A 15,528-nucleotide genomic window follows, 5' to 3' on the forward strand; every position below is an offset into this window, starting at 1 on the left:
TATCGTCGAGAAGCATCCTAAGACGTGTCCTAAGTTGATCTTAGGGTGTTCCTAACCTTTTTTTCTAAGTTATATCTTAGGACATATCTTAAGACACATCTTAGGAAAGTTTCGTGAACATGCCTGCAGAATTCGTAAGAAGTTTTCAACGTTACTGGCTGCAAATATCATATATAATTTACATACAAAAACACGTGAAGTAGTGCACAGTAGTCATTTATCACCTTGTTCTTATTAGGTGTAAATTCAATGAGATAATCAACAATAATAGCAAAATGAACACTGTGTGCTGAATTTTAAAAAGGACGGATGTACATCTGGTTATTTCCTGTGCAATTGTAATATGAATTCTAATACCTACGTAAAAAAAAAAATAGTGGTATGAAAGCCCGGCGAATTCCAAAACACTTTGGGTATATACAACGATTATAGACATTCATTCGTGTGTACATGTATGAAAAGGGCAAATTAGAAAAGGAAAAATCGTCTCATTTGATAAAGTACATTCACTGTTTGTAGAAACCACATCAGTAACCACATACTTCATTGATAGGTGAATATCATATTGTTTCTCATGTGTCAGCAACAAATATAACAACAGAAAGGTACATGCCTAATCACCTGTCAAACAAATAAAGCAACAGAAAGGCATGTAGGCCAGTCCACTGATCACACAGAGAGCGTAGGACCAGGACAGACTGTAGAGACTCGTGGACTCCTCGTCTTGGGAAGCTGCACCATATATGATGATAGCAAGCGTGATGAGGAAAGCTGAAAGAAACATTGGACGCTTGCAAGTAAAATTTCCTCTCAAAAATCGACAGTGACGGTCAAACCACCTCTAGATACGTATAAGATGTACCTGCAATGGCAGCATTGATTCCGACGAGGGATGTGGTGAAGGAATAACTTCTACTAAATATTCCATTACATATTCCCAATAGGCAAATACCTTGTGGTATCAAGCTCATGACAAGGAAGGCTCGAGTAGCGTGGAGGAAAGCTAGAACCATAATGACTTAAAAATTTGTCAAGAATTTAACACATATGATTCAACAGATAATGAGAATTGAAAAATGAACAAATCAATACTTACGTTCAATATACATAACATCATTGATATAGCCACAACAGGTTGCACCAAGTGTTCCATAGCAAAACTTCCACAGACCCTGAGAACTGTAATCATATCCACTTAAAACGATTGACGATTCTAACCAGGAGTCGGAACAAAACCCGGTCAAGAAAAAAATCAAAATAACCACAAGAAAGCAGAAGGACCAAGTAAGTCCTTTAGGGGCGTCCCCTACTGCTCTGATTTTGTCTTTGATATAATCCTTTGCTGTCATCTTTCTCTGTTTTACATCAGGACATGTTTCTACAATGAAACGTTAAAAATAATCAGTAAGGATTTTCTGTTTACTGGTGTCGGGGTATCGATTGATTATTGGGTATTTAAATCTCCGAAACGCTAGAGCAGTCAATTGATGCATGTAGATCGATGAGCTACCCGACAAGGAAGTGGAATACCGTATTTCTCGGAATAGGGATAATTAAACTACATATCCAAACATAGCCGAACACTCTCCGTGACGTTATGTTAAACTTGTCCACTTCATGGATATGCCTGGCACTTTGACAGGTAAGTAATGTAAAACTTATACGGTACCAATTTTGATAAATGATACGACGTATTTCATTTTGTTACTTATCAGCGCACTGGTTTGCTCGAATAATCAACGTCTGTAGATTTCACGGGTACCGAGGGTTTTAAATCCTGAATGTATATAGAAAGGACTCCTATATACTGACAAGACAATAAAATTATGTTGAGGTATTATATTTGTAACAAGTCGGGTTTGTGGAATCATGCTACCGATCCCATATTGATAATTAATTTGTTCCGTTAACGGTATATGAATGCTTTTTACTTGGTAGTTGGTGGAGATGACAGTGAATAATGACGGTGACGGAGAAACTTGTAGACTCTGTAGATACTTTCTGTGCTTCCCCTGGAGGATGTAGAGCGTGTTTCGTCATCATCTTTATCGCTTGCTTCCTACATGCTTTGTCCTACGGCAGTAACGCGTGGGCAGAAATATCAGAAGGGTCAGTTGAGGCTAGCCAAGGACTGTGGAATTACTGCAGCACGTTAATAACTACTCCGGATTACACATGTTGTGAAACAGTGCACAACTTTTTAGACCTTCAAGGCCGTAGCATACCTGGTAAGCATCAACTATGATATGCAGTGAAATCATGTGTGTGGGTGGTGTCATTGTGTTTCTTTGTATACGTAATTTTGTCGTTGACGCGATCAACATACTATTTTATACATCGTGTTGTCGTGGAATTCGGAAAACCACCGCGTGGTACATTTCATCCGGGAAGTTTTATCATTTAAATATACAAAATCTACAACAACTATATCCAATAACCCTGTAAATTTGTTTTGCGCTGTATTTATAGTGGTACATGTAAGTCGTGTGAACTATCCATATCTTTGATGTCATTCGTCCCGCATGTAGACAAAGAAATCAACCAAAGATATGCAATGTGTTTCAATTATTGCTTCTATTCTTACAAATCTATAAATGAATGAATACGGAAAATGTTTACAAATATTCAGGGGAAATGTAATATACACTACCGGTGTTTATGATGATACGAAGGATACAGAGCGCTTGGTCGTCTTTTGGACAAGCCGTCCCTCCAACAAACTGTCTTCCCTCTTCTCCAGACTTTGTTCCTTTCGGTCATTTGCCTCCTCTTTTTCTAAATCATGGAAAATTCGGAGACATTACTTGCTAGATCAACAGAGGCTTGGACCAAACAGTCTTCTTCCTTTCTCTCTTCTGTTGTAAAATCACTCTCTGTCTTGCTTTCATCTTTCCATCCCAGTTTGAAGGAGTTCCCCTTCGGCTTCAGACCAGGGTGGTATCCTTTAATATGTATCTTTACATTTATCTCCCTATTGTTGTTAGAATCATAGTCGGGGCACTGAAATATTCTCTGTAGCACATGCCAGAATGTGCACGTTGTCTTCTTCATTTGTCCCTGCTGACTGAACACATAGGAGAGCTGCGATATTCAATTAGTGGTACTATCTTTGTGTTAAGCATCTGGAATAATGCAGAAAAATAAATAATCTAGCAGAAGTTATGTATACTTGAAGATTTATTTGAATCATCTGCTATAATACCTATATCAGTCTCATAATCCTGCAACAAAGTTGGAGACTTACGATATCTACTTGGGCGATCAGTATGAGACAATTGAGGACTGCAACTGTCCTCTTTCAGCATACATCACATCCTGCTACATGGGAATGTGCATCTCTAGGGGACCCGAGCCAATATGACTGACAAATTCTGTCAAGAGTTTGTGGATGCCAAGGTGACCTGCTGTTCTTAAATCTTGGTGATACTTTGGAATGGTTCTTATCTTACTATTTGAAATAATTGCTTGTAGTGTGTCTTTCTTGTCACCAGATATGTCCATTTTCTGTACGGCATACCATTGTCAAGAATTGAGCACATAAGGATTTCACAGGAACAGATTTTGCTGAAATTTTATTTTAAGGTTTATTCTGTGAGAGCCAATCTTTGACCTTTTTCATTTCCTTATCTTCATCTTCGAGACACGTCAAAGATTTTCTCAAAGTCAGTCGTCTTATGTCTCAACTGTAAGGACACTTACAAAATCATTCTGATAAGTTGTCCCGTGGGGATCCGGGTTAGAATACGTTCTCAGTACCCCTTTCTTGTCGTAAGAGGCGACTAAATGGGGCTGTCCTTTGGATGAGACAGCAAAAAACGGTGGCCCCGTTTCACAGCAGGTGTGGCACGATAAAGATCCCTCCCTACTCAAAGGTCGTAAGTGCCGAGCATAGGCCTAAATTTTGCAGCTCTTCACCGACAATGGTGACTTCTCCATATGTGTGAAATATTCTCCAGTGGGACGTTAAACAACATACAACCAACTAACCCATCCCAGCTTTACACTGTTTACAAGGTAGTCTGCGCAGACCATCAGCATTCCTATGTAATCTACCTGGTCGATGCTCAATTGTGAGGTCATACCGGTATATGGATAGAACATCATCCACCGAGCATGTTGTCCCTCTGGATTTTAAAAATTCGGCAACAATCTCAAAGTAGTGTCGTTCGTTTTGATAGTACGGTGAACTGTCACCATGCAGGAAATTTCTAACGTATGCACAACTGTCAGTAACTTTTTTTGCATATTTTCTTTTTGCTTTGGAAAGAACTCTGCAGGCAAAGGCAATTGGTCATTCAACACCGTCCTGAATTTACTGCCCCAGTGGCGTAATTTCTTGCTATTTGACTCTAGAGTATCTTATTTGCAAACAAAGCACCGTTTTATCATTCCGGGATAAATCATCAAAAAATATATATATATATAAAATACGTGAGAATTTGTATCACACTTTCGATGGTGAAATCATACTTCATAAGAGTTGTTTTAACGAGACATTAAATAAAAATTTTGTGTAATGAGCTACCTTAATTCTTTGAATGACTAATCACTACATATGAATATTTCCTTTAGGAAGCAACTGTCTATGATGTCAAAAAGCCTAGTCTTAAATTTATCGTGAAAAATGGTCGTGTAAAGTGTTGAAAAGTTATACGTTTTGCTGTTGTTGATTTGAGAAACGATTTGTGGTTTCTGATTTACTAGAACTTCTTTCGAATTTTTTATAATCCATATTGATTTTTATTTCCACAACTTCTGGCATATGTTATGGCACAAGACGTTTAAAGTTTCTCTTCACAGCTGTTAATATTTTCATGAGGAGCAACGATTGGGGCTTGGTAGAACATTTACTGGATCCAGCAATTTATCTGTGTTTGTAAGGGTATTTGTGAAGTTTAGCAATCCATTATATGTACTTTAACTCATTTTAATTCGTCTCATGAACTGGGATATTAAATGTGTTTAAAACTGAAGCATGATTTTGAAGAATTTCATGTTTTGTAAGGAAAGTTGGAGTATAGGATTACCATGTGTGGAATCACTGCTGAATTCGTTTAAAGTACAGTTGTGATAATGAGACTCACAAAGACAATGTTGTTACAAGCTTTGTTAGCTGTAACTAAAACAAATCTCGAATTCTCAGATATCTCGAAGTTTTTACTCGGCCCCATCGCTATCGAGATAACGAAGTGTAATTCTTTTATCACTTCTTGTGTACTAAACACAGAAGGTTAGATGGTATGTACTTTTCTTTTGATGTGTCTAATATTCCTCGCATATATTTTTTTTTATCTATTCTGACAAGGTATCAAGTTCTTTTTCATATTTAGCCTATCATATTGAATAATCTTCGACAGAATTCATAATGGAGATGAAGTTTTGTAGCCAAGTGAAAGACCTGGGTTCTATGAATTTGGGGCCTTTAGTAATATGCTGTACTTTAGATAATGCACATAGACGCGGGTTTCTGATACAGAGTTAAATCACCTGATTTGATTTTATACAAAGACCATGTATATAATCAGCATTCAAGGAGATTAGAAAAACAAAAATAGTTATCAAATCAGTTTCTTTCATTGCCTGTACCCTCTAATACGTTGACAGCGCAGTGTTACCGTCTGAGTTATATATCATGAGAATGTGAAGATAACAATCTCTAACTCCCATAAGGAATATAAAATTAAGAATTGAGCAAACACAGACCCCTGGACACACCAGAGATGGTACCAGGTGCCTAGGAGTAGCAAGCACCCCCATCGGCCGGTCACATCCGCCATGAGCTCTACATCTTGATAAGGTAAAAGGAGTAATCCGTAGTCAAAATCAGTGTGTAAAGAACAGTCCAACAGTTGGTATGAAACACACCAGTCAGCATTTCACCCAATGGCAGGTTGTATTGGCAAACTATATCATGTTAAGGACCATAACATTTTCGACATGAGACTCTTGAAATCCCTGCAACATCAACTTGTTTGTCAGTAGCCTGCAACTAATAATAACTGAGTTATATACAATGTATAAATGAGCAGACGTTAATTTCGAATGCATATCTGTAGTCTTACTTTGTTTCGGTATATTAAACAACTTATTGCATGATAGTGAGAAAGAAATGAAAATATATTCACCCAAGAAAAATTATATTGCCCGAGGGTGTTGTTTGGGTGAATAAATCTTCATATCTCCCTCACTATCATGCAATAAATGCATAGTGTTACTTTGTTTACACTCGTTTTTTCTCAAGGTGCAACGTGCGCAAGAATTATAGTCACTCTGTTAATCGACACGCTTATTTACTTTTCTATCTTGAAAAACTTTGTAAATTTAAATTAAAAACTACTTAATCTAGATACGCACAAAGTTCTTTGCTTTTATTAATCTGCCGATTCATATCAAAATGTTGCTGCTCTTACAGTTTTGTTTAGTCTCAGCGAGACTTCAAGAGAAGACTAGAAATAATTATCATCGGTCAAATTCACTCAATATGTTACTTCTTTCAAAAGTGCTATTTGATTCAAATATCGCTTCTAGATTTAGAATGATATATCTGTAAAATTATTTTGAAATACTATGACAGTACTAATCCTACATTTTTCTTGTGTCTACAGTATTATACAGTCTTCTAATGCCTCCAGTGTCATACAGTTTTCTTATGCATCCAGTTTTATATACCTTTCTTATGCCTCCAGTGCTATACCGTTTTCTTATGCTTCCAGTGTTATATAGCTTTCTTATACCTCCAGTGTTATACAGTTTTTATTATACCTCCAGTGTTATACAGTTTTTATTATGCCTCCAGTGTTATACAGTGTTCTTATGCTTCCAGTGTTATACAATCTTCTTATGCTTCTAGTGTTATATTTTCTTATGCATCCAGTTTTAGATAGTTTTCTTATGCCTCCAGTGTTATACAGTTTTCTTATGCCTCCAGTGTTATACAGTTTTCTTATGATTCCAGTGTTATACAGTTTTCTTATGCCTCCAGTGTTATACAGTTTTCTTATGCTTCCAGTGTTATACAGTTTTCTTATGCTTCCAGTGTGATACAGTTTTCTTATACCTCCAGTGTTATACAGTTTTCTTATGTTTTCAGTGTTATACAATCTTCTTATGCCTCCAGTACTATACAGTTTTCTTATGCCTCCAGTGTCATACAGGTTTTTTTATGCCTCCATTGTTATACAGTTTTCTTATACCTCCAGTGTCATACAGTTTTCTTATGCTTCCAGTGTTATACCGTTTTCTTATGCCTCCAGTGTTATACAGTTTTTTATGCTTCCAGTGTTATACAGTTTTCTTATGCCTCCAGTGTCATACAGTTTTCTTATGCTTCCAGTGCTATACCGTTTTCTTATGCCTCCAGTGTTATACAGTTAAAATACGTATTTCCGTCCATCGATGTATTCAGTGAATACAAAAATGTATCAACTAATTTTGAAATACTACACTACTGTTTAGCTCACGTGAGCTGAAAAACATTCCCGTGGGGATCCGGGTTAGAATAGATCCTCAGTACCACCTTGGTTGTCGTAAGAGGCTACTAAATGGTGCGGTCCTTTGTATGAGACCGCAAAAATTGAGGTCCCGTGTCACAGCAGGTGTGATACAATAAAGATCCCTCCCTGCTCAATGACCATAAGCGCCGAGCATAGGCCTAAATTTTGTAGCCCTTCACCGGCAGTGGTGACGTCTCCATATGAGTGAAATATTCCCGAGTTAAACAATATTCAATCAATCAATGAGCTGAAAACTTTCAAAAGTGATATTTTCTGATCACCTGTTGCCTGTCCGACTGTCTGTCCGTCTGTAAGCGTTTCACATTTTCGACTTCGTCTCCAAAGCCAACGGATCAATTTCAACCAAACTTGGCAAAATTCATCATCTAAGTTTGTTCAAAAATAGGTTGGGTTATTCAAAAATCGTCATTTCCAGAACCACTTGGCCAGACAAGCTGAAATTCATATGAAAGCTTTCTTACATAGTACAGATTCAACTTTATAAAAATCAAGGCATCTGGGGATAGGGTAGGGCCACGATAGGGGATAAAAGATTTACATGCGAATACATAGGGAAAAGCTTTTAAAATCTTCTTCGCAAGAACCACTGAGCCATGAATTTACATGAAAGCTTGTTTTGAACATATTTTATTGTACATACATGATATACAAAAGGATCAGAAACAAGTTCAAATAACTTACGAGTTCTTCTCCTTAAAAATATAACAATATATTATTGTAGAAAATTAATGTACAAAAAATATAAATTGAACATCAATTGAATCTTTTGGTTTCATGAATAAAAGACTGAACATAAGAAAAAATACACTTGTTTAACTCAGAAGATAAAGCATTATTACCCCAAAGTAGAAGGTGGACATCGATAATAACTAGATCATTTAACCTCAGCAAGCTATCCATTAATTTATATCTAGCATTTGAATATTTACTGCAAATAAAGAAGAAATGATAATCGTCTTCTTTCATACCACAAGAACATAACGGAGAATCAACAATATTGCGTCTATATAGATCGTAATTTAAAATACAGGTGTGTCTAAGTTTGGTATGAATTATATTCAGAAAACGAGTACCATAGGAAAAATATGCCGGTGGTTTGGGATTGTTGATATTTTTGGAGCTAACACTCTTACGAAATTGCTTAACTGAAGTAGTTTGTCTTGATTCTATATCAAGTGAATTCCATTTTGATAAAGCATCAGGTACAAATGATTTCTTATAAAGTTCAAGTCGACATTTTATAATTGTCTCCATAACGGAGATTGTACTTGGATGTTTTATTTATTTTTCTTGGGATCGTTTCTTGTAGATACTCAGTAACATCATTATTATGAACTCTGAACATGGTAACTAAGAGGCTCTAAGCCAGTTTCTAAATATAAAGAATCTTTAGATGCTAATATAGGAAGGCCAGTTATTATTCGCGCTGCACATAGTTGGACTTTTTCTAACAAATCACTATCATATGCATTACAACCATCCCAAACCACTGAGGCATATTCTAAAGCTGGTCCAATAAAAGTAGTGTACATTTTTAATAGAATGTTTCTTCCTAAAGTAAAGTTTAGCTTTTTAAGAAGTCCTAAATTTTTGTAAGCCTTACTTGTTATTGAATTTATATAATGTGACCAACCCAAACACGTGAAATGAACAACCCTAAATGTTTGTGCACTGGCACATATTCCAACTGACAATTTTGAAAAAAAATAAGTTAGGAGGATCAATATCCTTATTAAATGTAAAAAATACAGCTTTTGTTTTAGAGGGGTTAAATTTTAACAACCATTGTTTAGACCATTCATCTAGAACACGAAGATCATGATTCAACGTAAATTCAATTTCATGTAAGTTCTTAGATGCATATTGAATGGAGTTATCATCAGCAAATAATCTACAAAAAGACAGCATACTTCAGCAACATCATTAACATAAATTAAAAACAATAGTGGTCCAAGAACAGAACCTTGGGGTACCCCTGCATTTACACTTGCACTTGAAGACAAATGGTCTTTATACATAATTTTTTGGCTGCGACAAGAAAGATAATCAGAAAACCATTCAAGAATATTACCTTTGATCCCATAAGTTTGTAATTTAAATAGAAGACCTTTGTGACAAACTCTATCAAAAGCTTTAGATAGATCACAGAAGACCATGCAACAAGATTTACTATCGTCTATGCTTTTTGCAATGCTGTGATAAGTTTCTAATAGTTGAAAAACTGTAGAATGACCTGGTAAAAACCAGCTTGGTATTTGTAGAATAAGATGTTTTTATGAAAAAAATTATATACATGTTTAAAAATTATTCTTTCCATAACTTTGCTAACACAGCTTAAAGGGGACACGGGTCTATAATTACTAGACAAAGAAGGATCATCCTTTTTGAAAAGAAGTAGAACATGGGACTCTTTACAGAAGTTAGGAAAAGATTTTTCGCGCAGAGATTTATTGAAAAGCATACATAGTGGTTTAGAAATGACATGTGTTGTTGACTTTAGCATCCTATGACTTATACAATCGGGCCCAATAGCCTTGTGGACAGGAAGATTGGATATTATATCTATGACCTCTTGTTCTTCAATAAAAATATCAGTAAGGCTATCATTGCCCAAGTTATTTGAATTGGACAAAATGTGGTTTGTGTCATCAATATTTGATATTGAGAAAAAATATTTATTTAATACTTCTGTCTTTTCTCTATCTGAAAAAGCTACCATATTGATATCGTCATCATGAAAGCTTCCTGACATAGTATAGTTTCAAGTTTGTTAAAATCATGGCCCCCAGGGGTAGGATGGGACCATAACATAGGATCAAAGTTTTATATAGAAATATATCAAATTTGGGGGGAAAAAATTTTTAATTCTCAGGAACCACATGACCAAAAAGTTTATATTTATATGACAGCTTCCTGACATAGTGCAGATTCAAGTTTATTAAAACTATTGGCCCCCGGGGTAGGGTGGGGCCACAATATAGGATCAAAGATGGGAATATGTTATTATAGGGAAACGTTTTAAAAATCTTCTCAAGAACCACTGAGCCAGAAAAGTTTATATTTACATGAAAGCTTCCTGTCATAGTGCAGATTCAAGTTTCTTAAAACCATGGTTCCGGAGGTAGGGAGGGTCCACAATAGATGATCAAAGTTTTAGATGCGAATATATAAGGAAAATCTTTAAAAATCTTTTCTAGAACCACTGGGCCAGAAAAGTTTATATTTACATGAAAGCTTCCTGACGTAGTACAGATTCAAGTTTGTAAATATCATCCGGGGGGGGGGGGGGGGGGGGGGCAGAGGGATCAAAGTTTTACATGCGAATATGTAGGGAACATCTTTAAATATGGCCCAAGGTGACCCAGGTGAGGGATGTGGCCAATGGGCCTCTTGTTTTATGACCGGGTGAATACGGATGAAGACTTCCTACCGATATAAAATCCGTGGTCAGTTTCTGTAGGAACTGATCAGCAGGGCTACAGTCTCGACAATTCTGTATTTCAGCATGGCTTCAGGCAACCAGGGTTTTTCAAAGTGTTGGCCTTCTCACTTCAATAGCTTCCTTGGTATTTTCCATCCTGTGTACTTGTGTGACACCGACTGTTAAAAAGAGAGGGGTTCAAATCTCTGCAGCAGTGCTGAATTTCATTGCAGGTACTCATGCACACAGCATTAACCAACAACCGTGTCTACTTTGCATATTAAAATACGATGAAATTTAAATTGCCTACATGAATTGTATGAACGAAAGCAATCAAAAGTTGTTGCAAAGCTAAATCGATATTTTTGATATCCTAATTGAAATCCGTTGTTAGTAACCATATTTTTAATTTCTAGCAGGAGGTATTCTGATTGGAATCAGTATTTACGGAGGTCGATACCGGTATGAATCGTGGATGAAGAGTTACTTCCCTTCTTGGTCGTTTGCCTTTTCCATCATCGCTGGAATCGGTTATCTCATCACCGGTTTTATTTACATATTTGCGCCCTCAGATTCAAGTATTAATTTTGACTTTGATTTTCTTGAAAAGATATTTTTAGTAGTTTAATAGCATTCACCTTACTAGCATGAATAATTGAACAAAATAATGAAAATATATATGTAGCTACCTCTAGTAATCAATTCACGTACAGCGTTAATTGGTTTACCTGATACATGTGCTAGCCTTTTACTTGACGGGTACCAGTGATTAAAAGTTAAAGGATGATGCTTTTTGTATAATTTAGGTTAAAGCCAAGATATCAAAATTCAATTTAGTTTTTTTATCAGTGAAAGCTAACACATAGAGTATCCATGACTTGAGGATGACCCCCATACTGTTTTAAGGTCAAAGTTCAAGGTTGCAAGATCACATGTGTCATATGTTAAGAAATGGTTTCTGGATGATTTAAGAATAATTTTAACTATGGATATGATGAAGAATCCCCATAACCTAAGGAACTAAATATGACCCCTTATGTGTTTGACATCCAAAGGTTAAGGTAATCATTGCTACTGTCTGCAAAACCTTTACCCTTGGCCATACTTTGGCCCTCGTTTACTGAATACCTTTTTTGTATTTAGTATATTATTTTGTTGAATAAAACAAATGCGGCGTTGCTAACTTGTAACAAATGCATCAATCCTACTGTCCTTTTTCTTTATATTTGAAATTAGTTAAACAAATGTTTTATTTTCGTCGGAGAAGAATGGGGTAGAAAATAAAAAATATATATATATCAGACTTTGATATAGTGTTTCTATAAAAATATCATTCAATGTCCTCATTTTTGTATCACAGTTTCTGAAATCAAATAGTACACAAACCGAGTGTAACTTTTGAAATACAAAATAAAGTGCAAGTTCGAATGATTTAAAAAAGAAGTACAATGTATTAAATTTTATGAATATAATTAATTACAAATGCCTAAAATCGTAATATTTCAATTTCCTATTTATAGTTTTATATACATGTACTTCAATATTTCATATAGTATTACATGTAACATTTAAATTCATCCATGCAGTTAAAATATTATAAAGGAAACGCGTTATTTTACAATGTAACGAGGATAACAACGTCCTAAGATCATTTCTTGAAGTTAAGATAGTTTTGTGAAACAGGTCTGCCGTATCTTATGATTGTCACAAGTCAGATCTTGAGATACTCCTACTATCTATCTTATGACAGATCTTGAAGATAAGTTTTGTGAAACCCGGCCCTGCAATAAATATGTCTATATAATCTGTCCAATTGGAAATTCTATTTGTCCCATGGAAGTAGGTAATCTAAGTCATGTGCTTCAAGGAGTACTGCTGCACATGCATTGATCTTTTGATAAGAGCCAAATTGCATCTGTCAAGTGATACGTATTTTATATAATGTAAGGAGCTGAACTGGAAATCATTTGTCACTCCTTTACGGGGTATTTCTTTGTACAACCCAAAATTGTTAAGTAATTCGTACCTTGTGATAGAAATTATCTAAATACGTGTACATGTAATAAAATGAAAATAATGTTTTGAAATGTCATTACTGTAGTTAATTGAACAATTCAAATGGTATATCAACAATTGTTGTACCAAGGTCGATCTGATTTTGTCTGTTTATGACTCATAAACATTTGTAGAGTGTATCATGTGCTATGACAGAGCACGTATTTATTTAAATTTATCATTTTATTGAATTTTTTAACACAAATGTAAAGATTAAGCTTTGGGTAGAATGTTTCAATAAAGGTGGATTCATGAGGGGGGGGGGGGGGGAATCACGTAAACCTGTACAAACTATTTCACAAATTCCCATAGTGCATAGTATGTTTCTTTGAGTATCCAATTAACAGATTATCATAAAACTAATTTCAGTATCTGTGCAACCATATTCAAACACCCAAGAAGGACAAAATCAAAATATAACTAACAGCCATACGGCGACAATGCCAAGAGCTGAGCCGACTGCCCCACCAATGACTGATAGCACATTTAATCCAGCCTGGTCCCAGCCACATTATCCCTCGGGTGGAGTGTGGCACACACAGCAAGCCTTTGGTGGCAGGCCTGAACCCATACAGAATACCAGCAATAATCCTGGAAATGAAACAAGTGACGATACTTGCTGCATCTGTTTGGAAAATCGGCCAGAAATCATATTCATGCCATGCAGACATCAAAAGTGTTGTGAAAATTGTGCAGAATCTGTTCAACTGTGTCCTATATGTCGACACAACATAGAAGACAGAATAAAGCCCTACCGATGACTGCTGTTGTTTGATAGTGATGTTTTGTGTGTACACTGTTAGAGCCCTACCGATGACTGCTGTTGTTTGATAGTGATGTTTTGTGTGTACACTGTTAGAGCCCTACCGATGACTGCTGTTGTTTGATAGTGATGTTTTGTGTGTACACTGTTAGAGCCCTACCGATGACTGCTGTTTGATAGTGATGTTTTGTATGTACACTGTTAGAGCCCTACCGATGACTGCTGTTGTTTGATAGTGATGTTTTGTGTGTACACTGTTAGAGCCCTACCGATGACTGCTGTTTGATAGTGATGTTTTGTATGTACACTGTTAGAGCCCTACCGATGACTGCTGTTGTTTGATAGTGATGTTTTGTGTGTACACTGTTAGAGCCCTACCGATGACTGCTGTTGTTTGATAGTGATGTTTTGTGTGTACACTGTTAGAGCCCTACCGATGACTGCTGTTGTTTGATAGTGATGTTTTGTGTGTACACTGTTAGAGCCCTACCGATGACTGCTGTTGTTTGATAGTGATGTTTTGTGTGTACACTGTTAGAGCCCTACCGATGACTGCTGTTGTTTGATAGTGATGTTTTGTGTGTACACTGTTAGAGCCCTACCGATGACTGCTGTTGTTTGATAGTGATGTTTTGTGTGTACACTGTTAGAGCCCTACCGATGACTGCTGTTGTTTGATAGTGATGTTTTGTGTGTACACTGTTAGAGCCCTACCGATGACTGCTGTTGTTTGATAGTGATGTTTTGTGTGTACACTGTTAGAGCCCTACCGATGACTGCTGTTGTTTGATAGTGATGTTTTGTGTGTACACTGTTAGAACCCTACCGATGACTGCTGTTGTTTGATAGTGATGTTTTGTGTGTACACTGTTAGAGCCCTACCGATGACTGCTGCTTGATAGTGATGTTTTGTATGTACACTGTGTTTTATTTGTTGGAATTTAAAGTTTTCTAACTAAGGACTGGAGCCTTCTCTATCTACAGTATTATAAAGTATTACATGCCTATCTATTCTGTTAATATTCTACTGAACTTTTATATGCATGTATTAATTTCACTTCGTTGACTGTGCACACACTATCAGTACATGTGCATGTATAATATTTTTTCTGTAATCATGTCTTTTCAAAAATGTGCATTTTGGAATATACACTGTACATACATGGTTCATTTAAATTACATCTATGTATACACACTTTGAAATAACAAGTAATTACAATTCTATCTATAGCTGTATATTGTTTGTTTCTGAAGATATTTAAAGTACGTTATTTAATGAGCACCATAATTGGTATTCTAAAACTGTTTTAAAAATAAAGTTATAGATGTACTGAATGCCGAACTGTAATTTGAAAAATGAAATATCTCGTATCTTGTGGAAAAGAAAAACTGAGTGTCAAGGCTTCAGGAAAAATAAAAAAAATTGTAATTCTTTTATGTGCGTATCATATTATTGAACAAATATATACATCATTTATATATAATATTAGGTGTCAATCAATTTCTATTTTTATGTAAAGGTACATGTACCAGTACTTGATATGGTGATATTTGAAATATGGTTGATCACTCTTTTTTGTGCTATTGTGTATTTTATTTTAAGTATTATGACACATATCAAAGGTAATTAAATTGTGGTTGAACTCTAACTTGTTTTTTCTTCTTCAAAGTTTGCATTTTCCTCAAGAGAAGTTACTCCGGTCTTGCTCATTTAAAGTTATTTTTCCATGTTTCAACAAGACACTCAAATGAAATCCTTTCCACTATTCACATTT

The 15,528-nt window shown here is 35.8% G+C and overlaps 2 protein-coding genes across 7 annotated transcripts; one reads left to right on the forward strand and one right to left on the reverse strand.

Moving 5' to 3' along the window:
- Positions 1–200: 200 nt before the first annotated feature.
- On the reverse strand, positions 201–1,653 carry LOC125649207 (uncharacterized). Of its 4 annotated transcripts, none has more exons than XM_048876539.2 (4): positions 1,531–1,653; positions 1,097–1,378; positions 863–1,018; positions 201–771 (listed from the first exon to the last, which is right to left on the reverse strand). In XM_048876539.2, exons 2-4 carry the CDS (start codon positions 1,347–1,349, stop codon positions 614–616), a joined length of 567 nt encoding a protein of 188 aa, XP_048732496.1. In that variant the 5' UTR covers positions 1,350–1,378; positions 1,531–1,653; the 3' UTR covers positions 201–613. The 4 variants fall into 4 exon arrangements, with proteins under 4 accessions (XP_048732496.1, XP_048732506.1, XP_048732476.1 ...); XM_048876549.2 differs by having other exon boundaries at positions 863–1,003; positions 1,511–1,649; XM_048876519.2 differs by having other exon boundaries at positions 1,511–1,649.
- LOC125649175 (uncharacterized) lies at positions 1,504–15,402 on the forward strand. Of its 3 annotated transcripts, none has more exons than XM_048876464.2 (5): positions 1,504–1,642; positions 1,939–2,228; positions 11,019–11,168; positions 11,352–11,513; positions 13,360–15,402. In XM_048876464.2, exons 2-5 carry the CDS (start codon positions 1,961–1,963, stop codon positions 13,749–13,751), a joined length of 972 nt encoding a protein of 323 aa, XP_048732421.2. In that variant the 5' UTR covers positions 1,504–1,642; positions 1,939–1,960; the 3' UTR covers positions 13,752–15,402. The 3 variants fall into 3 exon arrangements, with proteins under 3 accessions (XP_048732421.2, XP_056011394.1, XP_048732412.2); XM_056155419.1 differs by having other exon boundaries at positions 11,355–11,513; XM_048876455.2 differs by lacking the exon at positions 1,504–1,642 and adding an exon at positions 1,700–1,834.
- Positions 15,403–15,528: the final 126 nt, after the last annotated feature.

Source organism: Ostrea edulis, chromosome 1 (assembly GCF_947568905.1).
Source record: "Ostrea edulis chromosome 1, xbOstEdul1.1, whole genome shotgun sequence".
NCBI classification, from domain to species: Eukaryota; Metazoa; Mollusca; class Bivalvia; order Ostreida; family Ostreidae; genus Ostrea; species Ostrea edulis.

Coding starts and splice junctions, on each gene's coding strand:
- LOC125649207 (XM_048876539.2), bottom strand. CDS start 1,349: ATGACAGCAAAGGATTATATCAAAGACAAAATCAGAGCAGTAGGGGAC. Junction 1,019..1,096: donor TGATGTTATGTATATTGAAC/GTAAGTATTGAT, acceptor CAAATTTTTAAG/TCATTATGGTTCTAGCTTTC. Junction 772..862: donor AATCAATGCTGCCATTGCAG/GTACATCTTATA, acceptor TGTTTCTTTCAG/CTTTCCTCATCACGCTTGCT.
- LOC125649175 (XM_048876464.2), top strand. CDS start 1,961: ATGACGGTGACGGAGAAACTTGTAGACTCTGTAGATACTTTCTGTGCT. Junction 11,169..11,351: donor AGTGCTGAATTTCATTGCAG/GTACTCATGCAC, acceptor TTTAATTTCTAG/CAGGAGGTATTCTGATTGGA. Junction 11,514..13,359: donor ATTTGCGCCCTCAGATTCAA/GTATTAATTTTG, acceptor AACTAATTTCAG/TATCTGTGCAACCATATTCA.